This window comes from Phalacrocorax carbo, chromosome 6, assembly GCF_963921805.1.
Source record: "Phalacrocorax carbo chromosome 6, bPhaCar2.1, whole genome shotgun sequence".
Taxonomy (NCBI): Eukaryota; Metazoa; Chordata; class Aves; order Suliformes; family Phalacrocoracidae; genus Phalacrocorax; species Phalacrocorax carbo.
Window position 1 is genome coordinate 13,272,937 of NC_087518.1, and position 27,583 is coordinate 13,300,519.

Consider the following 27,583-nt stretch of genomic DNA (forward strand, 5'->3'; position numbering starts at 1 on the left):
AGCCCCTACACAGACCTTCAGGCAGCGCTGCCCTTCACAACTGTTGCCCACACCGGAAGCCAGAAGAGTCATAGGGTGAGAGATCAGCTCTCGTCTCCCTCCATCCTGCCCATCTCAATCCATTTCTGCCCTTCCTTTCATGCCAGGCTGATGCTTTTCTGTCTCTGCTGGGTTTTGCCAAGGGTCTTACTCTCAGGGTAGGGACTGGGCACGCACACCTGCTGCATGGTGGTCCAGGGCATCCACCATCACACTGGCTGGAGGATGCAGAATCAGGCCGATTTTCAAGATGGCCAGAAACATGTAATTCACTTGAAACACCTTCAGCCTCCCCCCCTCACTGAAACACAACACCAGGTGCACCAGCTCTCCTCCTTCACGATAAACATGACATAAACCAGGTTATCCCGAGTGGTGGGACCATCCTACAGGATTTTCCACCTGCCCAGCCCAGGAGTACGCAGGGATCTGTTACTGTCTCGCAGCCCAGCCATGCTCAGATACATTCACTCTACCACTTGCAGCCATCTGTCCATCTCTTTGAAAAGAAAGCAGCTGTAAACATCTGTAAACAAGCAGCACTGGGCCAGTGGGGAAGCAACTATGCTGTGTGCAGGCAGCCCAGAGGTGCAGGCAGCCCAGGCCATTGCCCACGAGAAGGGCTGCAGCAAGGATCCCAGAGACACAAGGGTTGGCATCAGCCCACAGGTGCCACCAGGTGCCTTGACCATCAGAGCAGCCCAGCCCTGCTCCCAGCCGCTGGGGCCATGCACTAAAGTCCCATTTACTTAATGAAGGCTTATAGGGAAAGCCTGACCTGTGGGACAGATGAACAGCAGTGTCACATCTCTCTGGCCAAGAGGAGCTAGAGCCACTTGGCACGTCTGCCCCTTGCTCCAGCTTCAGAGAAATTCAACACCCTGCAGCTGATGGGATCCGGGTGTCACAACCATCACCACAGCAAGGCACAGACACAATGCTGGTACCAACATGACCACCTCCCGGATCAGACACAGCGCAGGCATGCACCAGCACAGGTTTCCAGGCTGCTCGGATCCCATCGCGGCATCAGACCTGCTGACCTGTGATTTTCCCCCCTCTCCAAAGAGCCAAACCACAACAGGAGTTAAGGATTACTTTCCAGAGGAGAAACTCAGAGAGCAAACATGGATATAGTGGGAAGAAATACATCTTGGTATTCCCTGGAATTGCTTGCTGGCTTTCCGTGAGGAAACCCCACTCACCCACCTCGCCAGCGAGCGTGGGCTCTGCTGCCGGAGGCAGGCAGGGAGCCTGATGTTATGTCTTTATCTTGAAAGGGGACTCATTTCCCCATGAATACTTTGAAGAGGGAGTTTAATGCTGACAAAGATGACCTCAACAACTGCCAGCACACGAGCTGGACAGGGCTGATTCATTAGACGATCAAAGGCACTGAGCAGTCTTTAAATGCCTGCGCTTGATCGATGCCCCATAGGAAACCCCCAAGGGAACCCACCTTGGTCCCTGCCATGAGGTTTTCCATCCCATCCTCCACCACAGGAACCACAGCCTGCCCCAGGAGCTGAGCCTGGGTGTTCCCTCTCCATGGCTGTTCCCTCTCCATGGGCTGGCAGCAACCCTCAGCCATCCACACCCCTCTTTGTAAGGGATCCATTTTTCTGCATCGACCTCCAGGTTTCCACTCCCCCATTCAATGCACCTGTCACAGCTCAGCTAGAAATATGCCCTGCCTGATGCACAAACCTTCAGGAGCAAGATGCCCAAAAGAAGCCACAGCCTGGAAACACCTGCCTAAGCCCCACAGGAGCCCCGAGGCTGTCGGGGTACAGTACTCCAAGCTGGGACCCCCAGAAGCTTGCCAGGTGACCCTGCTGGAGCAAGGAATGGAATCCAAGAGAGGCTGCAAGTCCCAGACCAGGGGTCCCAAGGACCTTGCACAGAGGAATACCCCAGGAGCCAGCAATGCTGGTCTGCGATGGAGACAGTCCTGTTGCATCAGGTGACACTATGAAGCCCTGCAATAACAGGCAGAACAGCAACAAGGCTCTACCTGGAAGGTATCCCCTCAGCCTTGACTGTCACAAACCAAATATACAGGCAGCACAACCTCCTCTGTATCCCTCCTTCCCTGTAGGAGAAGGGGTTAGACGTATCTTCCCTTTTGCAACCCCTCCCTGGGCCAGGGTGGTTCCAGCAGTCTTTGAAAACATACAGGAAGAAGAGTTTTACAGGGTGGTGAGAAAGAAGAGAGCCAGGGTGCTCACACAGCAGCAGGACCAGCCCCACAGCCTCCAAAAGGGCTTTAGCGGCGTGATTTGCTGATGCCTTTCCAGGCATCTGCTGAAAATAAGAAGGGTCAGACTCTCCCCTGTGTACACAGTGGAGTTGTGTCCCTGGAGCTACTCCAGCTTACATGAGCTGCGTTATAATCCAGCCATCTGAAAAATCTCACCTAAACTTTTCATCCTCAGCTGAGAAATGATTCAACACGCAGGCCTCTGGCTCCCAACCTAAGCAAAGCCACCCAAATATAAAAGAAAACATAATGCATGGTGATCAGAGACCTCCACAGGAAAAACATTAGCCTCGTGGAAAAGCATATTGTTCCTAATACAGAATTTATCAGGCTGACGTATAGATTTTCCTCCACAAAATATGAAACCTGGATCTGAAAGGCTATTAACTCTGAAGAGATCCATTAAAGTTGCCTGTCTGCAAATGGTATTTAAAAGTATTGCATCATCCTAGGTATTGTCATGCTTTTTGGCTATGACTCGACTGCAGGTCACATAGTTAAAACTGCCTCCAAACCCTAAAATTCTTGACGTAAAAAAAATAATAATAATGTTCACTAGCCTAGAACATGGACTTTTCTATCAGCTCCAACCAGAGACCATAAATATTAATGCATCCATAATTAGCCTTTTTAAATAATGCATCCAAAATTAAACATCAACGCAGTAATAAATCAGTCAGGGCTCTTTGTTGTAGGTTTGCTGGGGGGGGTGTTGGGTTTTTTTTTCCCCTCCTGTGTCAGGCACATAAAATAAAATGCCAATTCCCTCACCACCTCTTCCCGCTGGACCAAAATGCTGGAGCCCCAATTGGAACAAATCCGATGCCATTTGTACTTAAAAGTCTTCTTTCTTTCATTTAGAAAAATAAGTCACATCTGCCTTTTGATTTGCAAAATAATGACATGCAGCCAGCCTGAGCCAAAGCTGAGCTAATATTATTGAAACCACACGACGTGAAGGGAGACAAAGCTCATCTCAGGAGTCAAGGTGAGGGAGAAAGTCAAGTTTGCAAACTCTCTCCTCCCTCACCAGCACAGTACTCGCAGGAGCCAAGGCACACTCCCTGTGCAAAGAGCGGGCAGGGCAGAAATCCCTGTGATGCACAGGGTTTGCAGGGGCTCTCCTCTGACACATTCCTCTCAGAACTCACTGCAGGTACCCAGTCAGGGCACCCACATCTCACCTGCTTTTTCCCTTATCAAAGAGGAAAACCCAATTCTCATTTGCCGAACAGGCTTTGGAGGAGCCATCTGCAGCAGAGCCCCCTCCCCAAGCCAGCTTACTTTGCAAACAGCCATCCAAAAGAGATCACTCTGCATTTGCTTATCTATAATTACTGATCAGCCAGAGCACTGCCATCCATGGGAAGTTTCTGCCAGGGTAATGAAATCACTTGCATTCTTGAGCTCCAAGTTCTTTGCCCAAACACACCCCAGCATCTTCTCCAGCATTCCCACAGCAAAGCCATCTCCCCACCACTCAAGCTTACTGTCTGCAGCTCCTCATGAAGAGCTTGCTGTTAGAGGCTTTAGACAACCTGCTTAGACAGCACATCAATAATCCGTACCTTCTCTATTTTATCGCATGCATATCTCAAACTGCCTAAAAACCCCTACGTGGAGTAGATTTCAAGGCACTCTGACAAGAAAGCAAATTCACAATTACTTCCAGTTAGGAAATGCTTTGGTAAACACCTCAGGACATGCAGCATGTTCCATCCCATGTTGCTGTAACTTTCCAGCTTGCTCTCCAGCAAGCCTGAGAAGCAGGTACCATTGCAGGAAATCACAAGCTTCTCCTTTTGTATCTCCAAGTCACTCCTGTTAACTGTTTCCAGGAATAACAAGATGCTTGGCATTTTCGATCGCATGGATTGCTACAGTCTGCAATGCAGTAAACTTGTATTTTCTTACAAAGCTTTGCCAAACCCAAAGCTCTGTTTTTAAGTGAAGTCCTGCCCTGATGCTACCCGTTCCCAGATACCCAAACCAACTGTGGGTGCTCTGGTCGCTGGCCCAGTTTACAAGAGCAAAAGGAGGAGGTTTCCCACTGCAAATACCACTATACACGACTGCCCTTTCCTCTTGTAAAATCAGCACCCACAAAGCTGAGATCTCTCTCTCCCAGTCTCACATTGCCCCACCAATCTGTTCCCAAAGCACTCTGGTGAAGGCCAGGCCACTTACGACTGATGGACACTGCAGTTGTAGAAAACAAAATCCACGGAGGCAAACTTCTTCCCTGTCTCCTTAGATTTCAGGTAGAGCTTCACCACTCGTTTGTCGCCTGGGAGAGACCCAGGTAGAAAAAGGCATTAGAAAGCATACAGTACACAGCCCAGCATTCACCCCAAGGCTTGTGATGGGCTGGAGAGAGCTGGGCATCACCATTCAGCCCAGTTAACTAATAAAATCCCCCGAATCTGGCAATCAAAAGAGTGTTCACCCACCCCCACTCAGCCACTAAACAGGCCAGCAAACCCCAGTACAGCTCTGAGCTCCTACAGCTAACTGCAACCTGCTGGCAAAACCAGCACACAGGTGCCTTGGGGTGTAACTGGTGGTCCCAAAGGGGAGCTTAACAGTTCTGGGCTCAGCAGAATGTCCTAGAGCCCATGGGCAGCTACAGCACATCTGCCCAGGAATGGTCCATAAGTGGGAACAAGGCCAGGGTGCCCAGGACTGGTGCTCAGACCAACACAGAGTCACCAAGTAGATATGCCCCTGGCTTGGAGGAAAGCAAGGACCAGTCCTCCACGAGCAGCCTTGTCCTTCTCCCCCTACACCCTGAGAACCCAACTCAGGTCCTGCCTGGGAGCTGGGGACCACTGTCACAGTAGGACTGTCCTCCTCCACATCTGGCTGTGGGGCAACAAGGGGAAAAAGGTTTGTCTCAGGCTTTCTTCCCCACCCCAGGGCACAAGCTCACCACGGCCTCTGGTGATAGGGATGACGTCCTTGGCAGAGGGAGAGCTGCAGTAGATCTTCCCATCTTCAATGCGGCTTTCAGACTCAGTGAAGTCTTCAAAGGAGCAGTTGACTCCCGCTGAGAGGTCTGGGACGTTCCATGCCTGAAGGACCAGCTGTGGAGGATAGGCAAGAGCATCAATATAGGAAACTAGCAAAAAAGACTCCTCCATGTCTGCTGTGTTTAAGTCCAGCCAACAGAAAAGACATGGGGTGCAATCCCTTCTCCACCACCCACATGTGGTGGGGAGACCTGCTCTGGGTTTTTGCAAGTGAGCCCCATCCACAGTCCTCCCCGCTCAAGCAAGGAGAGAGGATGTAAATGGGTTAAAAGACAGAATGACTCACAGCCTCCTGTCCTCTGCCCTCTCCTTACCACAAGCCATTACACCTCACCTCTACAGAGACCAAGCACAGCGTCAGGCTAGAGTGTTTCACAGAAAGGCATCCACTCTGGCAGAGCCGACGAGGGGAGGAATCCACCTCTTCCCTCGCAAAGTCATTCCTGGGGTCAGCAGTTCTCACTTTACAAAACGCTTGCCTTATTTCTAATTTGAATTTTTCGCAGCTTCCAGCCATTAATTCTTGTTATGCCTTTCCTTGATAGATTAAAAAGCCCTTTAGTCCCTGATATTTGCTCCTTGTAAAGGCACTTATACTCTGTAATCAAGTCACCTCTTAATCTTCTTTTTGATAAGCTAAGCAGATTGAGCTCTGGAAGTCTCTCACTGCAAGGCATTTTCTCCAGCCTTCAACTCGTTTACATGATGTTTACGGGAGGTTTTTAGCCTCCCCCTTTCAAAGCTGGGCTCCATCCCAAGCACAGCATCCCTGTGTCAACCATACCAGACCTCCGCGCACCATCCTGCCATCAGTCAGGGCAATAACCACCCGAGAGGTGAAAATGCTGCTCAGCTCCCAGCTTTGCCTGAGGAGCATCAAGAGCCCCACAGCAAGGGCTCAGTGCCAGCACCGTTTCCCAGGATGCTGGGTGAATGCTTGCCTTTTCCCTCCATATCTAACTTTAGACTCGGCAATATCAAAGCCAACTATCTCTGCTAAACCAGCCCCACTCAGACCCAACTGCTCTGAAGGAAATCTCACCCCATACCAGCCCCCAGTCCCAGCATCCTCCACAGGTCCCATCTGCAGCCATCTTGCATTTATCTCCACATTACCAATGAATGGGAGCCCCTGCAGAAGCACTGTCCAAATCCTCTCCATCCAGTGACAATTCCCCTCTGATGAGGACTTCTTGAGAGTTGTCACAGAGCCAGTTCTTAATCCACTTAACACATGCTTTATCAATATTGTATAATGCTAATTTTTAATCAGAACGTTGTGTTGTATCAAGTCAAATGCCTTGTAGAAGTCTAAAGACATCACTTCCCCACAGTTCCTCTTCTAATTCAGATCATAAATTCACCAAAGAACAAAATTTGTTTGTTTGACATACAACTGTGTTGACTGGCATTAATTATATTCCTATCCTGAATTCTTTATCAGTTGCATCCTGCACCAGTTTTTTTCTTTTGGTTTTTCTAAACCTGATGTCAAACTAAGCAGTCTGACCATTTGGTCCTTTCTGCATCCGGGCAAAAAACCAAGCACCTTTTCTGTTTCCTGGGCCTTTCTCAACATTCACTTATTTATTACAAAGTCATATTATTACAAATATCCGCAGGCCACGGAACTCCTCAGCCAACTCTTTTAGGACTCCTGAGTGCCACATATCCAGACCTGGCAGTTTTCAAAACTTTCCTGCTAGTATATGCTGTTTCATATTCTCTTCACAGTGCTAATGGCCTGGAAAATACTTCGGGGAAGTCCATCATCCTTTCTGTCTGCACAGAGAGAGCAGCAAGTTGTGCATCAAAGTCTCATCCCAAAGTATCTACTACAGGCCAGGGTCAGAGACAGGCTATTGAGCTAAATAGATCGCTGGCCTACGAATGGCATCTCTGATGTTGGTGTTTGTATTATGGAGAAATATTTATTGCTCAATTATGTCTTTTCTGAATAATCATCAACTGGTTTATTATCTCCATCAATAGGCCAGCCCTCATCAATGCCCTGCACTTTGTAATGTTTTATTTGTCTCAGACCTCTCTTCCCCTTTCTCCCTATTTGTCGTACACTCATCACTTATTTTGAATTGCTGCCTCCCCAGCCATTGCTCCCAGAGGGTCAGGAGGTGCCTCAGGAGGGTCCACAGGCAGCAGAGATGGCTTACCGGGACCTCCGACATGGTGACCGAGATGTTCTTTGGCTGGACGGTAAGCTGAACACACTGCCGCAGGTCGGAGGCGAAGCGCTGGGGCTCGTCCGCCCGCTCGCACCGGTCCTTGCGTGAGCATCTGGAGGGGGATGAAACCACCACGGTGAGGAGAGGAATCCCCTGGGGTCCTGCACAGCTCTGGCCGGATGCCGCAGCATGCAGACCCTTTGGCACAGAGGTGATGCCCAGCTAAGGACCCTGGGTGCCCGAGGCCCAAAGAGGAGCTCTGCTTTCCCCTGGTGACAGCACTAGGGACTTCTGGGGGGTTTTTTTATTCAGTTTTTCTTACTGGCATGAAGAGGACGAACCCGTGAGTCAACGGCCAGGATTAGAGGGGTCCTGCTGGCACCTTTGCTGCACATGGGTGCTCATGAGCAAAGCCTGGTCGCTGCAGGAAAGGATGACAGACCCCTTGGACTGCTCCACCCCCCCGCATTTCAGGGCCAAAGTCTGGGAGAGATGTCCCCAAGGAGACCAGCAGTGGGGACGGACGTGGCTTGCCAACAGTGGTTCCCTGGTGCGGCCCCAGGGATGATCCTGCAGTACTTACATGTTGTGGAGGACACACCAGCCACAGTGGGGGTCCCGGGAGCCCAGGCACAGCTCACAGCTCTCATACTGCTCGCAGCTCTCCACCGGCACCCGGGTCACCTGCAGAAAACAGGCAGGGATTGAAGGACATCAGGCTGCATGTTTCCCTGCTGTACCCAGACCTAGACCCTGCAGAAATGGACCCAGCACAGGCACACCCTGGTCTGTTAGCGAGAAGGCAGCAGCAGGGAGCAGGCTGAGCCGCCTGCCATGGCCCACTGCTTTCCCAGGCCTGGGCAGCACATTTGCAGGCAACACCTCCACCCCAGGGAAGCCTTTACCCCAACCAAGCTCCTTGCACTGTTGCATCTTTGCAAGGTTGTGGCAGCAGACTGTACCAGCTCAGCCCCACACCGGCTCCCAGTGCCAGCCAGGCACCCCACAGCTGCCGCAGCCCTGCTCTGAAAGGGTTACCGGTCCTTTATTAATTGCTCCTCCAGATTTGATTAAAATCCCCTCGTTCACCAAGCCCTTCGAGCTCTGTTACAACTGTTCACTTAATTACTTTCCACGAGCACTCTGATAACACCAAGCTGTAGTAGGGAAGAGAGCGGGTTTTATTAAGGAGAGGGGAGGAGAAGGGGGGGACGGGGAGGGGATGCTCACCCACCGTGAGGAGCCCACAGCACCAGGCAGCTGCCCATGCCTGCTGCGCCTGTGCCTTAGTTTCCCCACTGCTCCCTCAGAGCAGGACTCACTCCTTAATTTAAATTTGCAGACTTCTCTACTGAAGGCTAAACCCGGGGTGCCTTCTCCTCTCCCAGCCCAGCAGGGGATAGGCTCAGCATGATGCCTACAGGGGCTGGGATAAGACCAGACAACCATTACCCTCCGGTTTGCATACCAGTGAGGATACCTGTAGCATTCCCATTTATTTGTCCCTGACATCATTTCGGGTGGGTGGTGGAGAGGGGGTTGGCAGTGGGTCCCACCTAGGCAGACCCTGCACAGGAACGTGCTAGCTCCCAGCAACCATGGTGGCCCATGGCGGAGATCCCGAGTCCAGCTTGGCATAACCCCCCTCCCACATCCAGACCTCCAACATCTCCTCCGCAGAAGGTAGGCTTCGCTGAGCCAGGCCAAGGACAGAAACACAGCCAGGTACAGAAACAAAGCCCAAGACAGCTGCACAGAAGAGCCCAAACACAATTTCTGCCCCTCCTGGAAAGCCGTGGGTTTCCTGCAGCAGAGTAGAAACCAGAGACAGGCACTGGAAGGAGGAGGGAAAAGGCTCTGCTTTCCCCATGAGGCTGTCTAGACAAACCCACGGCCCTACTCCAGCATCCTTCCCCCTCCCAAGCCCCTGGGCTGGCGGCCAGGAGACCTGTTACACGCCAAGCTCAGCCATGGTCCCACCCGCACACACCTCTCCTAGGCAGAGCAGTGAAGATGCTGTGAGACACAAGCACACCACATCCCAGCATGGCCACCCTGCATCACCCCACCTGGCGCGATGCGATGTGCATCCCTGCTGATGCCAGATCCAAAAAGTACCACCACTGTGGCACAAACCTACTTCACCCACTCCAGTGCAGCCCGCGGATGGACGAACTTGCGCTAGCAAGCTCTCTGGCAGGTCAGGGATCACACAAACACTTGCAAAGCCAACCAAAACTTCTTATTGTAAGCCCTAACTGTGCTGCCAGGATGGCAGTGGTGGATCTGATCATGACTGTACCTCCAGTTGGCTCAGCAGGAGCAGAGGCAGGGACTAAGGTGTGTGTGCCAGAGCCTGGGGGCACACCACCCTCTCTGCCCCAAGGTGCAAAAGCAGTCATCCCAGAGGGGAAAAAGCCGTTCAGAGCAAGGAGCTTGTGCTAACCTGCAAAAACCCTGCTCAGGAGGGGGCAGCCAGAGCGGGGAGGAGGTTTATGGCCAGGCCCCCACAGCAAGGAATGGTCAGGCAGCCCTTGGTCCCTGGAGACCGCTGGGATTTCAAGCAGCTGCTGCTAACAATTAAAGCCTGGGGCACAGCCCCAGTGAGGATAGGAGCAGCAAGGTCACAGAGCCAGTGCCTCGATGCAGTGTTTTCACAGAGAGGAGCAGGGAGGACCTGCCTCTGTGCCCTGGGACAGAAGTCCCCAGGCAACTCCAACCCCAGGAAGCAAAGGCCAGACCCCACCAGGGAGCTGCCCAATAGGCTTCCCAGCACATGGGACTGCAGGCTGGGGCTGCAATATGGGCTGCCAAGACAGGCGAGCGGAGGGGCTGCCGTCCCCCGCCCCCTTACCTGTTTCTCAGTCATGGCGTAGATGTGCTGGCGGTCAGGGCTCAGCACCAGGTCTCGGAGGATAGAGCTGCCCTCATGGGCCACGACGTTCTCGTACTGCAGCGCTTGGTGCTTCCTCTCGGCAGGCAAGTCCACCAGGATCTGCAGGGAGAGCAAGGCTGGGGTGAGCACAGTCCCACGCACACCTCAGCCCCCACGCAGGGATTGGGATGGGGAACATGCCCCATTAGCGATGCCACCCCTCCGTCCCACACCAGCATGGCCACGCCATGGCCACCATTGCACAGCGAAGCAGCAGCCATTTTGCAAACATCCCAACCCTTTCCAGAAGGCCAAGCTGCAATGTTTTCTTCCCTTTTTTGCATTCGTCCCATGTACATGCTGATGGCATTCACCTCTCTCCAAGGAGGGAAGCCACATCCATGGTTCTCACGCGACACCCCCCTATGTGCTACCTTGCTTCCCCCACTGCTGCTCAGCCCCAAAGCCCCTCCGACTTGCAGCATCAGCTTGCAGCAAAGCAGCAAACCCCATCTTGCTGCAGCGGTACTGAAAGCGGCTCACACGCTGCACCGCACCAAGCCCCGGCCGGGCAGGACGCTGCGGCACACGCAGGCAGGGCTCCCATCTCCCCATCCATCAGAGGAAACGCTTGGGCTCGTGACCGGGAAGTCAAGAGGGTCTCAAGGAAGCTGAGGGTCAAGAGAGGTTCAGAAAGCGCCTTTTGTTCCCTGAGCAGGAACGTGGCGAAGGCTTTAATCCCCTTACGGTTCGCAATTATGTTAAAGCTCTTCCTAAGTACACTGGTTTCTGGCTGCACTGGCAATAACCACATCATGAGGCACCACAGGGCTGGAGGCACCCGCTGAGCAGGAGCTAAACTCGACTGTGCTACTTGCCATAACCTGATTGCCACCTCCGCAAGAGAGAGATGCTTCCTGCTAATGCCATTGCTTGCAATACCCCTAGATTTGGACTGTCCCCCAGCACAGGGCAGCCTCAGGGGAGACAGTGCTGGAGAAATGGCTTGGTGGGTCTGGTCTGCTCCCATGGGATGGAACGGGGGCAACGCCAGCAGCACATTCTGCAAAAAACCCAGTGGCAGGCAGAGGTGAAGCGTGCCCAGTGAGACAGAGCAAACGCTGCCTGGGATCAGCACACGCAGGGAGCCAGTCCAGCACCCCCATCTGCAGGACTCAGGATCACCCCACTGCACAGCGCCAAATCCACTGCTTTGAAGCACCCCCCAAAACACATCCCATAGCTCTGCCATGATCACCACACCCACTCCCACGGCCTGGCACAGCCATGCCCAAACCCTTGCGCCCCCCACAGCAGCTGCCCTAGCATCCCAGCCACATCATCCCCCTCCTGCAATAAATTGCTGCTGGCATTTGCATAGTTCCCAATCAGGAGGATACGGACCAGGAAAGCAGGATCCCGGTGTGCAGCTGATTAGCATGGAAATGTATGCGGCTCACAAACAAACTGGGGCCCGTTTAATTAGAGCGGCGCCTTTGATTCACTGCCAGCCTCCTGCATGCACCAGCCCCGGATTATTTTTAGGCAGTTTTACAAAACAAATGTATTTAATTAAGAAAGAGACCCCTGAGCAACCAGAGAGCGACAAGTCCTGCACAGCAGTGAGCAAAGGGACCGCCCCCTTCCCAGGGGACTTGGCGACCAGGCTTGCAGGGCCAGGCTAACTCTTGGGAGTGCACGGCACAGCCAAAAACCTCCTGTACATACTGCCACAGGACTGAAGAGCCTTCACCATAACCCAAACCGGTCTGGTACTTACCCACCTTCTCCGCATCCTTTGTCAGACCCCTACAGAGGCTCTGCTCCCCAACACCCCCACTCTGGGTACCACTGTGTGCCGGGGAACCCAGAGATGCTGAAAGCCTGTCCTAAAACCTCTGCCTGTCCTTTTGGGAGGGGGTCTTTCTGCCCAGCTCCAGGACCGCATTTGCTCCTACTTCAAACATCAGAGGAGGTCAAGCCCCAGACACCAGTGGTACAGCGCCACATGGCAATTTCCTGCCCTGAGGTACCCCTTGCCCAGCACCACCCTCAGGACCCAACCCTGCCTCCCTGCATCCCCTCGCAGGTCGCTCCCCTCCTGGCTCTCAGCTTCTCCCCCAAAAGTCCCATCCAAGCCAGCTCTCCGAAGAAGGGTAACAGGGAGCATCCCCCATCCCCAGCAAGGCACTGTCTCCCCTCCTTGCTACAGCAACGTGACAAACGCACCTTTCCAACCCTTTTATGGGCCGCAGTTGCGGCACAGAAGAATCAATATAGTTTTACCCTGGTTCTAAAATAGATCTATGGCTGGATGTCGCGCTGGCAGTAATTTTTAACTAGCGGGGTAATTTCCCCATTACATTATTGCACTGCGCAGTGCTGGGAAAGAGAAAGAGATGTATTAAAAAAAACAACAGACGTGAAGCACTTCCAGTTAATTTGAGGCTCCAGGAAGAACCTAAAAATACACGCAGTAGTCAAACAGGGCTGGAACCCAACCTGCCACACACCAGGGTGCTCTGGTCGGGGGACACGGGGACACCCCAGGCATGCACACACGGGAATGCTTCTCTCCAGCAGGCACCACTTGTCGCGTTAAGGATGCTCTATAGGTAGGTTCAGGATTCAGGAAAATGAAATTTAGAAGATCTGGGAATCAAATTGTTGTCTGGTTGGCCAAAAGGCAGGGCACAAGGGAATTTGAGTTAGCCCATGAAGGCAAATTCATCCCGCCACTCCTCCCCAGCATCAGCAGATCACCAGCAGACAGACCCCAACATCATCCCCAACTGCCCACAGCGCCCGCTGCCATGTGCTCAGAGTTGGGAACCCAGCATCAGGGCCTTTCCACCAGTATTAGCCAAACAGGAAGCTGCTTATCCCAGCTGGCGGGAAGGCAACAGGCTGCTTGGACCATAATGTGGTACATGGGATGCACAAGGTGCCTCCCCATCTGATCTCTTACAGACACTGGGAAGGACTGCTTTCCCCCCTCTCCCTGCGCCAACAGGGTAGCTGGGAGAGGGCAATGGGGAGAGGATATGGTTTAATCAGAGCAGCCGCCGCCACCCCCCACCCCCCCCGGAAACATGATCCTTCCTGCCCACCCTGCCTGCCTTCCCACCCGGGGGAAAAGACATTTAGCAAAAATAAATAAATAAATAAACCTATTAACCTTTCTCCTCATCCTGACGCTGATATAATTACCCAACACTAATAATTACTTGCACTAATTTCTTGCTCAGGATTCCTGCCCTCGCTCTTGCCTGCCTCGGGCTGGCTTCAAGCAGCAGCTCAGCAGCGCTGCCTCCTGCAAGGGGCTGGCAGGAGCCCCGGGGGGTGGCTGGACCCTGGGGCCACGCCAAGGCGGAGGAGCAGGAGTGAGGGTCGGTGTGTTGGGCTGCTGCCTCATTAAGTAAACAGAGGAGACCAGAGGCAAGAAATTACAAGCTCCCTGCTGGGGTGAATCACCTCAAAGCAAGCCCAGAGGCTTTCTTCAGTGAGAAACCCACACGCATGCCTTCCCTACCCAAGCAAGGAGGCCCCCCATGAGGCGAGCACCTAGCACAATTTCATTCTGAAGCAGGAAGGTTTTAACACCTGGTCCCCCAGAAGCTGAGAGGGCTGCTGGAGGCAGCCCAAGGCCAGGAGATGCAAAGGCATCTCATCTTACCAAGAGGCCCCTCACCTCCCAGGCCAGCTATGGAGAACCCTGGTAAAGGAACGATAAGGGAAAGGACAGCATGCAATGCTTGAACCCCTGGGCACCCCGGTGTAATGAGTGACCACGCATAGCACGCCCTGGCTGGGCAGAGACAAAGTCCTCCCCAGGAGGCCCAGAGGGGATCCTGGGGATGGTCTTGGCTGGAGAAGGAAGTTGCCATCACTTTCAGGTTTTGGAGGAGGAGGACACATTGCCTTGCTAAGAACCATGCAGTGGTGCAGAGTCACGGCTGTACAACAGCACCAGCCTGTCGTGCTGCTGCCTCAAGACCCATGCTCCCTCCAAAGTTTGGCTCTCCTTTACAAATATGATGCTGGAGCATCCAGAAGCTTCTGCAGGGCCCAGGCCCCACCACCGCCAGTGCCAGCAAAGAGCCGCTGCCCTGAGGCTGGGACCTGACACCCATGCGAAAGGCATGGAGAAGCAAAAGCACCAGGACAGCAGAGACAACACAGAGGAGAGACCGCTCTTTCCATTGCAGCACACTTGCTCCCCCTGGGCCAGACACCCTCCAGGCTGGTCCAGGTGAGGAGGCACCTCCCCACTGCCATAACTGCTGCCTGACTGCTGCTCACCAAACCACCAAGGGGAAAACCTCTCAACATCCTTATGGCCACCAGAAACGGGCACAGGCAGAGAGAAGCATTTCCCCAGGGCCACCTTTTGGCAAGACAGGTGATGAGAGGAACAAAAGGCAGCAGCTGTGACCTGGTGGCCACCCAACTCTGGCAGCAGGTCTGGAGGAGGACGGTAGCAAAGGACAGGGCTTTATAGCTCAGCCTGGACCCAGGGACACCAGGCGGAGAGGGAGGAAGCACAGCCAGAGAGGGAAGGCAGCTTCAGACATGCCAAGGCTGCTTTTGCATTTAAAATGCACCGGCAGGGGTCTGGCCAGGGCCTGGGGGTTTCTGGGGTTGGCCACTGGCTCCCCATGGGACCAAAAACAATTTCTTGGGGGCACTTGTGGAGGGACACCAAGAGACCTGCTCTCACCACAGGGGAAACCCCCCCAAGCCCACCGCTGGGAAGATGGGGCTCTTCACTGCCCCGCAGCCGGTCCCCCTGCAGGGCTTTCCTGCCCCAGCCCTCTATCTCGCCCGCTCCATGCTCTCAAGCCCCCATCCTGTGTCCCAAGCGGTCCCCCGCAGACCCCTCCTCCGGGCAGGAGAAGTGCTCAGCCACGCTTTGTACTCTTATCTGTACAGGGCTGTGATTAATTCACAGCGGCTGGCAGCAGCTACAAGAGGAGGGCGCTTTTGCCCACCTGCCACACTTCAAAGGCAGGAACTTATCTGCCTGAAACACACTCCGCAGCCTTTTCACGGGGACCCTTTCCAGTTCCACGGGGCTCGCACAGCGCTGACAGGCAACACCAAAGAAGGGCTTATTTACAGGAGTGCATTTCAAAGCCTTCCCCCCTTCTCTCCAAACACTCACTGGAGGAAGCAGAGAGTCCCCTAGCCCCAGGGATGTCCATCAGGGATAGAGATTGAGCAGGGCGGATGAGATGGGGCTGCAAGGAGAGGATGCTGGATCGAGGTCCATGTTCCACCTTCACCCACATCTTCTTCCCCTCCTACTCTACCCTCTATCCTCTTGCTGATGTGCAGCTCTGCAGCATGTCCCTCAGCTGGGAGAAGGAAAAAGCTTTGACATGTGCAGAGCCCAGCCCCAGGACCAAAACCTTCCCCTCCCTATGCCACTGGTGCTCACGGCTCAGGCGCCACCAAAGGCCCCTGCTCCAGCACCCAAACCAGTGGGTGCGCATCCCCCTGCCGTGGGAGCAGGGCTGTGCTAACGCCCCCAGCATTCGATTTTGGCACTGTCCACCAAAAGAGCACAGGACAGAGCAAATAAAACCAGGAGAGGAGCGGGTCCTGGCAGAGCTGACCCCAAACCATGGGGCCACCTCCCAGAGGCAGTCGAGGACCCACGTAGCCCAGCTACCCTGGGGTGGAGGTGACAGCTGCCAGGTGGTGTCACGCAACACCGTGCCAATAAGCCTACAGCCAGAAAGGGAGTATCCTGTATTCAGTGGGGAGGAGCTGGTGGGGAAGAAGGACCCCTTGGGGTGCCAGCCTGCACGGCCCCTCCTGGCACGTGGCCTGGGCCCACCCTAAGTCAGCAGGCAGCGTGGGGATGGGGACATCAGCTGCCCCTCCACATGCCTCCCCCCTGCAAGCCATCTGCAGCTGCCACCCACATGCCCCTCTCCAGTTTCCAAAGGAGGGAGAGGGGTTTGAAATGAAGTTCCTGAATCAGCTGCTCCAGCAGCGATGCACTCCCCTCCCCCACCCCACACTGGGAAGGTGCAGGGGCTGCCCAGAGAAATGCAGGTCTGGGAGCAGCTGCAGGGCTGTGGCATCAGCTGTTTCTGGGGGGCACAGCTGATGAGGATGGGGGGCTGGGAGCTGCAGGAGAGGGGAGCACCAGTGTGCAAGAGCAGGAAGGAGGTGGGGGGAAAAGGCAGTGCCTCCTGCTCCCTCTCAGTGTATTGCAGGTTACCAAACTTTGCCATCCAGGGGAAGGAGGACATGCCTCCGGTTTTGCTCAGGTGTCAAGAAAATCACCACTAGGAGAGTCCCCGCCACGCTTTACCAGGGCTTGCCAAGCGGCACACCCAACCAGAAGGGTACAGGCAGCCAGCAGCGAGGGCACAGGCAGCGTTTTGGGGATGCATCTCGCAGGGGCTCGCACCCCGGGCTGGGGACAGGATGGCCCTGCAGAAACATCCCAGCTATGCGGGGCGGGCTGGCAGCCGGCACACCCCGGCTACCTCCACTCCCCCCCCAGCCAGCCACCCTCCCCGCCACCCCGCCAGCTGCCCGCGCAGGAATGCACCAGCCGGGTGCGGATCAGACACATGCCTCCTCCCAGACTGGCAGGCAGCTGCTTGCTGCCGGCTGCTCAAATCCAGCATGCGGGGGCCCCACAGAGGTGAGTACTGTCCTCCCAGCCTCCTCCGCAGGGAAGAGGTTTCACCAGCCCCTCTCATGGGGCTGGGATGCTCCTGCCTCATCACTAACCCACCGAGGGAAAGGGGTGAGATGAGCTGCCTACTTCCATTCACAGAAACCCATTCACTTGATAAAGATGAGTACAAGCAAGGCTTTTGTCCCAGGCCCAACATCGCCCTGAGCCAGAGAATATTGGAACTTTAATTATATCAGTATAATAAAGCAAAAAACAAGGAGATACTTAATCTAAATCAATGCTCGTAACAGCAACAAATGCCAGCAACTTGCTGACACTAACAGATATGACACCGGTTAATCTAACCAGTTTCAAAGCACACATTATTACCACTGCATCATCCCCAGGCAGTATCGCAAGCTTGGCCACATGGGCTGAGAACAGACACACTCGCTGCACCTCTCCGGGGAGGTGGAGTGGGAATTGCATGAGGGCCCTGGAGTTTGCCATAGGAGAGAGGGGAAGGGGGGAGGCAGGGGAGTGACTCTGCCCAGCAGGACCCGAAAACACAGCACCACCTTCCCCAAAACTCAACTGCTGCTGCCTTTCACTCAAACTCATTTTCACCTTTTCCTCTTGTTCAGCCACCCACACGAGCAGTGCTCCCCCATGCCAAGCAGGCTCAGCAGAGCCAGCCAGACCAGCACCAGTCCACTCAGCACGGCATGGCACGGCGCAGCACAGCACCGAACAGCCCCTCACCCACCATCTGCAAACCTCCCCCTGACCAGGTCTGCCCGCATTGCTCCATCAGCAGGACAGGGAAGTACAGCCCCACACACCGTTCAAGCAGTTTTGACAGAACGAAAACACTGTCAGAAAAATCTTTTCAATCCTTCTGTACTGAAACCAAACTGCTGGAGCGAGTGCTAGGGCACCGCGTGGCAGCAGTGCCTTTGCTGGAGTCAAACCCGGGTGCAGGAGGGACTGATAGAGTCAATGAAGTGGGGGAGGAAATATAAGCACCCCCGCACTGGGAGCCACCAGCGTGGGACAGGTTAAGGCACTTGCCCTGCTCTGCTCCCAGCAAAGCCCCAGGTCCTGTCACCAGCCCCCCACCAGCCCCTGGCCCCATGGCTGCCCCGGCGGTCTCAAGCCATTGATTTCCCAGCTTTGCCCTTCAAAACTCTCCTGGCTCAGCGCCCGGTTCGTATCGTCTAGTCACTCAGGAGCAAAATATCTCTATTATTATTGCAATTATTTCCCAATCAGCATCACTCAGGGCTGAGGCGGTCAGAGGAGGAGGCCCCGACAACCCAATCGATGGGCAGCCTCTGCCCTGGGGGCTGACGGGGACAGGGTGGGAGGTGCTGGCAGCTGCCAAGCGGCATGGGGAAGAGCAGGTGGAGAATGGGGGAACCCAGGGACCCCTCCGCACAATGCTGTGGCCTGCCAGGGTGGCAGTTCTCAGTCTCTGCCATCCCTCAGCCAAGCAACAGAGATGCAAAATAACCTGTGCAGGGAGTGTGCATGCAGCCACCAAACCCACACACTCTGGATAGGATGCAAGGGCTTTACCTCCAAGGCACTTCACGGCTAAAGAGAACCAAGGGGAGCTCCAGGGCATCTCCAGGGGTTAGGACAGCAGCCAGCAGGCCATCAGTTTCCTGGGGAGGGAGCGATGGAGCATCCCAAAACTATCCCTCCGGCAGCATGGCGCCTGCACCCAGCTGTGCCCTCTCCAACACAAATGCACAGCAAAACCCCGGCACCTCACTGCAGACCTGTCCCTCTCAAGGGAGGGGACCGCAGGCAGGTAAGTGAGTCTCACTGTCTCTCAAGCCACAGGAAGAAAGGAGGGAGCTGCAGAGGTAGGAGAACCCAGTAACAGATGGGGAAGGAATTTTAGCCCTGCAAAATGGAAGGTAATGGTAGAAAAGCACAAAGCAAAATGGAATGGGGACCTTTTCACTGCATCCCACTGTTCCCCTCGTGTAAGAAAAAGCCCTGGGTGACAGCAATGAAGGGCAGACAACATCACAGAAATACAGGATTACTTTTTCCCCCATTTATCCCAGCGGGCCCCGGGTGCACTGAAGCCACGGCAATGTGTCACCCTCCTGGCTCCCACGGGACTTGGACTACACGTGGCCAGCCTGGGGTGAGTTAATACCTAAACATCCCAGAGAAGTCCCTGGGAAGAAAGCTCTTTCCTGAAGGATTCAATACTCAGGTTTTTTCCAAACGAAAGCCATCCCTTCACTGCCATAGCACTGGCTCCTCAAAGGAGACCACATCCTTCTGTCCCATGGGGAGCCTGGACCCTTAGCTACCAGTCTCCTATGGTGCACAGCCCACTTCCCTGGCTAGCAAGCAGAACAGACTCAGAGCTGCCATCCCCAGCCTCCTCACAGCTTAGAAGTTGCTCTCCTGCAAATCCAAAGCACCGCTTATTTTCCTCCTAACAAAGCTGCTTAGCTCAACAAGCACAAGTCCCCCTTTCTGAGCCTCACTGCACTTCTCATCATGCAACCAGACCACGATAAACCTAACAGGAATGCCGAAGTCTTGTCCCACCGCCCTCACCCTCCTGGCCACTGGCCTATAGCCAGGAGCTCAACTCCTCACTGCCCGCCAGCAGCAATAGGGATGCTCCCCTTCCCAGATCTCTGTCAGGGGATCCCAAAAGGCAGAGAGGAGGCAGTGGGGACAAAGGACAGGCTCCCAGGGCTGCAGCACAGCTGGAGATCAGCTGGATCCTTCCTCCCCCCTCAACTCCAGGAAAATAGCTGTTTCCTTCCTCGTCCCTAAAACAACACAGCAGCAAGAGAGGAGCTGCCTGCGGACAAGGCAGGGGCCATCAGTCTTGCTAACAGAGGAGCCAGCAGCACGAAAAGCCCAGGCAGGGGAGGCTGCGGAAGGACAGACCCTGAGGGGAAGGTCTGCTTCAGGGTACCCTGCAGTCGGGTCCCCTCCCACCCCAGTGCCACACCAGCAGCCCCGCGTGCAGATTCAGCACCAGCCAAGCCCCCGTTTCAGCAGGGCAGCCTGTGCAGGGCACCATGGCTTGCATGTGGATTTATCTATCCATCATACTTCCCTCAGGAGCCCTACATCTCACAGTATAACCCCACGAACTCCAAAGCCTTCTGCAGCCACATCTCAGCAGCTCAGGCCACATAAATGCAACAGCCATTACTTCCACAGCACACAAGCCAAATGCCGTTTGCTGCAGCAACACATTGCAGCAAGGGGGATATAACAGGAATGAAATCCACTGCCCATTCACCTCCACCCAAGAAGGACAACGCTGACTGCACTGGGGGGATTTGGCTTCACCCATTTCACGCCAGCTTTGATCCCTTCCTACCAATCAGGCCTCTTGTCACCACAGCTCTAGGCTGTCCTGGTGTTTTATCTCCATGGACAAATCACACCAGGCTGCCCAGGAAAAGCTGATAAGCAATAAATGATCAGGGTCGAAATATCACAGGGCACAGTGACAACATTAAATATTAACAACCAGCACAGGCAGCAGGGCTGGACACAAAGAATCTCTTACAAATTCAATGACAAAATTCATACATTGCATGATGTGCTCCATGGGAATGTAACCCATGGCATCTGGAGGAGGTGGAAAGTTACAGCCACACTTTTTCTTTTCTTTTTGGATCAACTTCCCTGCTATGGACACGCTGCAATCAAAAATCCAGGCTCTGCCTTTCCTCCTGAAATAGTCCCTGCTCCAATCATAAGCACCTTCAAGATTAGAGGAGAAATCTTCCACCGCTCCTCGCTCAGTGATCCCAGCAATAACAGCCAGCTAAACCTGGCTCCGGGCTTAGCGCAATGGACCTGCAAATATTTTGCTTCAAATACACTCAAACCCTCTTGCTTGCTCCACCTTGAGCTCTAGACATGTTTGGTAAAACTCCCTGCTCTCACCTCTGTTTGAATTTTAAGGCTTTATTCCTAACACCCTAAACCTCTGACCCTTCTATAGCATCTCCAACCCTGAGATCCGCATCCCTGGATACACAACACCCTTCTCCATGTCCCTGTAAAGCCACAGGAAACCTATGGGGCTGCAGCTCCCCACCATGCAGAACTTGGAGTGATGAAAACCACTTCTCTGCAGTGGGCTCTCCATTCAAAACCAGGATGAAAATTAGGCTCTTCAGTCTGCGGATAGGAGCAATTTCAAAGGAGAGATTGAGAAGGTTTAAATATAGAGATTGCTTTCCCCAAGGATGCTGCTCGAGATATTTAAGAGCTCAGGTTTTACACAGCATGGATTTCCTTTGGCACTGATGCAGAACTCCCTGTGCCACTTCTCCAGGCAACAATCCCTTCTTCAGGCTGTTGGGGCCACAGGGTCCCGTCAGCTAACGCAGAGCATGACAGCAATTGCAGATCTTACACAGGAGGTAAACTGGGATGCGGGGGGGCTGGAGCCCACCCAGAGCTTTCCAAGTGTGACAGCACCCAGCAACAAACTGTTGTAACCCCAGCTCTTGCAGGTCCAGGTGATGGGAAACAGAGTCCAGCTAATTCTAAATAAAGGACCCCATGGCACACAGGGCTGCTTCCTGAAAGCCCAGCTCTTGCTAAGACCGGACCAGAGCACATGCCACAATCAAAACCAAGTTCTCAGAAGACCTTTGAGGAACACCTGCCACCCTCCTCACCATCCCCACTTCTGCCAGGGACCTCAAGCGGAGCTGCCACCCACTGCGACTTGCAAACACCGCGGCCAAGGAGCTGCTCCCAGTCAGTGATGCAGGATGGCACCCAACAGCCTGGTGAGAGGTAAGCAGCAAGCACGGTCAGACCTCACCAGCCTGATGCTGGAGGGAGTGAAGATGGGGACAGGCAGACAGCCCCGGACGAACAGCTTTATCCCAAGATGCAACCCTGTCAGGCACCCATCGCACGCCCAAATATCTGTAGAGGGAGGCCAAGGGGTGGGAAATTATGTTAATTAAAGTTTTAATTACTGTAACCAAACGAGTAGTATAATTACTTTATTCTCACAGAGACTTCAAACTGATTAAGGACCACGTGCACAATCTTCGGGTTGATGGGGTTTTTAATTAAACGTGCCATCAAAGATGGAGAGAGGGGTGGGCAGGACAATGGCTCAGCCCTTTCTGCTCCTGCCTGGACCCCCTGGGAAACTTCATGCAAGGAGGGAGCCTGGGCTGGCAGAGACACGAAGGTCAAGAGCAGCAACTAGTACAAAAGGCCAAAGATAGCTGCTTTGGGAAGACTGAAGTCAGGGGAATGTGCACAGGTGTCCTGAAGGAGAAGCTCCTCTCCTATACATTGGCCCTCAGTTTCACGTTCCCCCAAAACGTCTACCTTTACAAACACTTCCAAAATAACCCCTGAAAATATTAATGAACTGATGCTGCCAACTGGAGGGAATGATTAAAAAACAATTTTGCAAAGGTATCCTTTTCAAATAATAATAATACTATAAGACAAAGCAGTAGAAATTAAATTCCCAGTCCCCTACCTCAAATAAATAGTATCAGAATTTGAAATGAGACATAATTACCCCGGCAAGGTTAAAGCCGCTAATGCACGTGGAATACAGAATCACCATCCATCATAATCATATCTCATATCGCAGCCATTATTTATAATTAGGAGGCACGGTTTAAAAAACACATAAAGACGCCCATACAATGCAGTAATTCTTCTGTTATTGCTCCTGGAGGGCCAATCCTGCTCTGACTTGTGGAGTCCAGGATCAGGCAAAAGCAATTCCCCCAAAACTCCCAAAAGGCATTCCCAAAAAGCTCCTTGCTGGGAATAGAAACCCACCTCAGCCCACCTGCGAGCCCTGCCTAAACACCAGGGTGCTGGCTCTAGGACACAGCTGGGCTGCGCTGGATCTTTCCCAGCCATTTCAAACCCAAGCAGGCTCACAAGGCATCCACATAGTCCTTCTCCCCTAACTACACTGAATTTATATTTTTTTTCCCCAAATGCCAGAGCAGGAAGAGCAGAGCTGAGCAGACACCAGAGCTACAACCCAGCTCAGCGAGGCAATGGCCAGCCTGCTGGGCTTTGTCCAGGCTTTCTTGCATGCCAGGTGGTTTGTTACCTATTTTTAAAACCACAGAAAGAGTTACAGCAAAAGCTGGGGAAACCGAAAGCTAATCCCAGAGCTGCTGGAAGCTGCCCTCCTTTGAAGAGCGGGCTTTGCAGACTGCCCCCATGTCCCAGTAAATATTAACAAGCACCCAGCAAAGCAGGAGGAAATTACCCTAAATATATTCTCGGGAAGCCCACAGATGATGGTGCCTACATGGCAAAGCCTGGTTCTTGAGGCACCTACCTCCAAATCCCGTCTCCTCCCAGCAATGACAGCAGTGAGCCTGCAGCCCTGCGGGGACATGCAGCTGCTCCAATGCACACGCAAGCGCTGAAGCCAGAGCGAAGCCCTTGCACAGAAAAGCATAAGACACCAGGACATGGTGGAGTACACAACTGGTTCAGAGCCCCAGAAGTCTGGGAGAGGCAGTTTTGCACCACTCAATGGCAAATTAGAAAGCAACAAGGGTTGGAGAGGGTGTCCTGGGGACATAGAGCTGTGATGGCAAAGGTTACAGCAAAAGCCCAGGGATGAGATGGTTGAAAGGACAGACACACGCATGTGTAAATCTAAGCTACGGTGTTTCTGGAGATGGAAAAGCAAGCTGGGATAAGGACAGGGGAGAGCTGAGGTACCATCAGAGATGCACAAGCCCCCAGCAGAGGCAGTCCTAAAAAGGAGCTCAGCCCCACCACTGGCTGCAAGCAGCCCAAGGGAAACAGCCAAAGCCAGCTCGCCCCACCAGTCTCATGACTCTTACTCACAAAAGCAGAGCTATACTTTCTCAGAAGTTTCATTAAGCTGTAAAACAAGGAAAAAAAAAAAAGGGGCTGGGGCGGGGGGGCGTGTGTGTAATCGAGAAAAAGCCAGCTTGCAGATGCACGTGCAAACATATGCTCTCCAGAACCCAGGAAATATGTTTCTAATGAAGGTTGCCACAAACACACCGAAACACCAGCCAGAGTTTCCAGGCAGGGTCCCCTTATCAGAGGTGCCGTGCTCCTGCAGCATGAGAGGACGATGGGCACAGGGAGTAGCTGGCGGGGGGGCACATCCAGGGAGGGGCTCTGCGTAGAGCACCACCACGTTTTTGCTATCACGGAAGGCAGGGTTTTTGGTCTTTTTGGGGTTCAGCCACTGCACCCAGCCAGCTGTCTGCTCTTTGGGACAGGCTGTCTTCTTGCATGGTGGGCACCAGCCTACGTGCGCCATCATGAATGATTGCTTTGACCTCCAGGGCTGCGGGGCATCTCTTGGTCTTGCCCTGAGCATTTTCCAGCTCCACCTCTATTTCAGACAGCTAGCACGCTGCCCAACATGCCAAGGATCAGGCCAGTCTTGCAGGATCAGATAAGTTTGGGGAAGACTACCTCGGTATGCCAGAGAAGGGATGCTCCCGGGGGAGCAAAGCCAAAGGGGACTGGGTCATTCCCCCGCAGCCAGTGCCTCCCCAGGCCCTGAAATGGCCATCAGCACCTCGCTGGGCTCTGGCTGCTGTCCTTCAGCCATCTCAGCCCCGATGGCACACGCCAGAAGGACTTTTAACAGCAGTGGCAGTGAGTTTACTGCAATCAAAAGGAGCAGAGAGGAGGTGCTTTGCAGGATTGGGCAGAGGATCACTATTTGCCCTTCCAAGTGCTGAAAACTAATCCCCCCTTCCCCCTTTTTTATCCCATTGAAAACTTGACAGAACCTCCTAGCGCTTTGCAGTTGAAATTGGCAGGTCTTAAATTAATTGACTGCAATTTTACACAACAACATGTTTAGCTGCGAGCTGGCCCGCGGCCCGCTTGGCTTGCCACCGCTCCCCAGACACTTTTCAAGCAACCTCCAAAACTTCATAACACATCTAAGGCAAGGCGAGCAGGCTGCCAACGTGACCCGCTCCCTGCCAAAAACCAGCCCTGCCTCCCCGCGCCCCAGCCCCGACCCTGCTCCAGCTCCTCCGGTGTTTTCCCCGGCTCTTGTTAATGGCTTGTTAAATTATTCTTATCGTCTCTGAGGATTTTTGCTCCTCCAAACGGCGAGGAGCATGGGGCGGGCTGGGTTACGGGCCCACTGCTTTGCCATGGAAACGGCAGCAATGGGACTGATGTGCGCAACAGGGGCGAGAAAAGTCAGGGTTTTGGTTGTTGATTTTTTTTTAATTTCGATCCATCCTGACGCATTCCTGCTCTCCTTCCACTTAATATCCCAAAGAACAAAGCCCAAAGCAAAAGACGACAATGCAGCATCAGGTCTGCAATGTCCTCATCCGGGGCTGGGTACTTGGGCCAATGCAAAAACACACAACGCCAGCACCCAGGAACGAGACGGTGCCTGCAACCCACATCCTACCTACCAAAAAGCAACCGTGCTCCTAAGGAAGGAAAGGGTCTGAGCTGACACTGCTGCTCGCATGGAGCCTGCCTGCAACCCAGCTGCCAAAACACGGGGCTGGCCCCGCCTGGTCCCAGCTCAAGGTCTCCGAGCCTCCCCGCGAGCTCCCGCGAGATGCTGCCGCTGCCTTGGCCAAGCACGAGCCCCAGCGATGAGTCAGCCCCGGCTCCCAGCCCTAATCTAATCCCATCCCGGTGCCGGGCGGCTTTCCAGGGCATGTCCGCAACATGAAAGGCGTGCTCTCGCCGCACTGCCGGCTCGAGAGCCGGAGGAGGAGAGGGGAGGATTGCTCCGGCTCTGCCTAGGACTTGGGTCAAGCAGCTGATGCTCTGCAAAAGCCAAAATGGGGGTGGGTTGTTTGTGTGATTTCATTGCTTGAACAAACAGAAACATCCTGTATGTGATTAAGAGCCTTTATGAAAAACACACCAGCGCTCAGCACCACAGCTGGGGCCAAAGGTATGGCTGCGGCTGGAAGGCAGCACGCAGCAGGGCTCCGCCGCACTGGGGTGAGCGGAGCTCTGAGGCAGATTCACGCAGCCACAACAACCCAGGGATGTTTCAGGCCATGCACAGAGACAGACATCCCCCCGCAGGAAATCACCTCCCCCATAAAAAGTCTTATTTTTTTCATGCCAACCTGCCCAAGCCCTCACTTGCTCTAGGGAGCAAGAAGCACAGCAGTGTTACCAACAGCCCACAGAGCCGCAGACGATGGCTGCGCTGGGAGAGGCAGCCAAGGCGCTAACATCACTCTGAAGCATTAATTCTTTCTTTTATCACCTTCTGCCCCAGGATATCAAACTACTCTGCACATGCCTATAGCTTGCTCCTCCTTTTGGCTGCAGGCATTACCGTCTGCAGATGGCACGGAGGGGAAACAAGCAGCACAGCCAGGAAAAGCAAAGTGACCACAGGTGTCCCCCCCCACCCCGAAAAATGGAGGACTCTAGATTCTGCCGAAAACCAGGACTTGCCTGGACTTGTGCGGCCGTCACCTCTGCAGCCCCTGCCCTCCACGCCAGCAGAGCTGCCTCTGGGGAACCGTGCCAAGAAAACACATGCTTTTGTTTAACGAGCACAGGCTGAGGGGGGAAAAAAAGCACTTAAACTTTACACACACTCCCTGAAAAAAAAAAAAAAAAACAAAAAAAAAAAAACAACCAAGAAAATTGAAGTTTTGAAGTTGTTTCTCTCTGGCAAGGTTCAAAATAGGGAAAGGTTTTTGGGTTTGCTGGGAGGCTTTAAAAAAATTTTATTTCATCCAAACCATCCATGAAACATTCTTGACATTTATTACCATAAACTTTTCCTCCCATTAATTGCTTCTATACAACTATCATTGATTAAAAACATCACCAGAATCTCACAAGCCGTTTAAAAAAAACCAAAATCTCTCTCTCTCTTTCTCCCTGCTCACGAGCACAGAGAGAATTAGTGAGGTTGGGGGGGGTCAGAAACAACAGTTTTGACTCAACAGCCTTGGCCGGCGAGGGCTGCCATCCGCAGCAGGGACACGGAGGGCAAGACTCGGAGTTCACTCGATGCTTGCAAAAATATCCCCACTCTGCAGGTACGTAGTACCACGTCTGGCGCCAACTCAGAAATGCAACACTGGGCCAAGTCTCAGCTGAAAAATAATGTTCTCAGGGATTTGGGCTGGGTTTATAGCCAAGGCTTTTGCAGCACAGCAATGAGGATGCTTGTGCAAGCATAGCAGCACATGGGAAGGGAGGAAATGAAGCCAAGCAGAGGTGAGGGGAGATGTTCCCATCCCAGGAGGAAGGCACCGAAAGCCACCTGGGCAGATATGGTGTTGGGGAGGACTGGAGTTGTTTGGGTGCTCGTTAATTGCTTCCACTTCCAAAACGAAGCCCAGGTCTTGTTCCAGCAGCCCAGGTGAGCAGGTGTTGGGCAGAAAAGCATCCCCAACCGCGGTCAGAAAGGACGAAGCTGCAGAGGGGAAGGCAACCTGTGACGCTGGACTCCGTGAAGGAGCAGAGGAAGCCCCTCCATGGCTCCCCGCCTTCCTTAAGCTGGTTGGATGCTATTATTGCACTCCACGTCTGGGGTCA

At 53.6% G+C, this 27,583-nt stretch overlaps 1 protein-coding gene across 2 annotated transcripts in view; it reads right to left on the reverse strand.

Moving 5' to 3' along the window:
• Positions 1-27,583, reverse strand: part of PLXNA1 (plexin A1) — a 121,745-nt gene that overhangs the window by 58,533 nt on the left and 35,629 nt on the right. For both annotated transcript variants that reach the window (XM_064453745.1, XM_064453746.1), the window contains exons 4-8: positions 10,366-10,506; positions 8,095-8,195; positions 7,500-7,623; positions 5,229-5,382; positions 4,487-4,586 (exon numbers count right to left, since the gene is read on the reverse strand). In XM_064453745.1, coding sequence (XP_064309815.1) covers positions 4,487-4,586; positions 5,229-5,382; positions 7,500-7,623; positions 8,095-8,195; positions 10,366-10,506 — 620 coding nt within the window. The remainder of the gene's footprint in view (positions 1-4,486; positions 4,587-5,228; positions 5,383-7,499; positions 7,624-8,094; positions 8,196-10,365; positions 10,507-27,583) is intronic.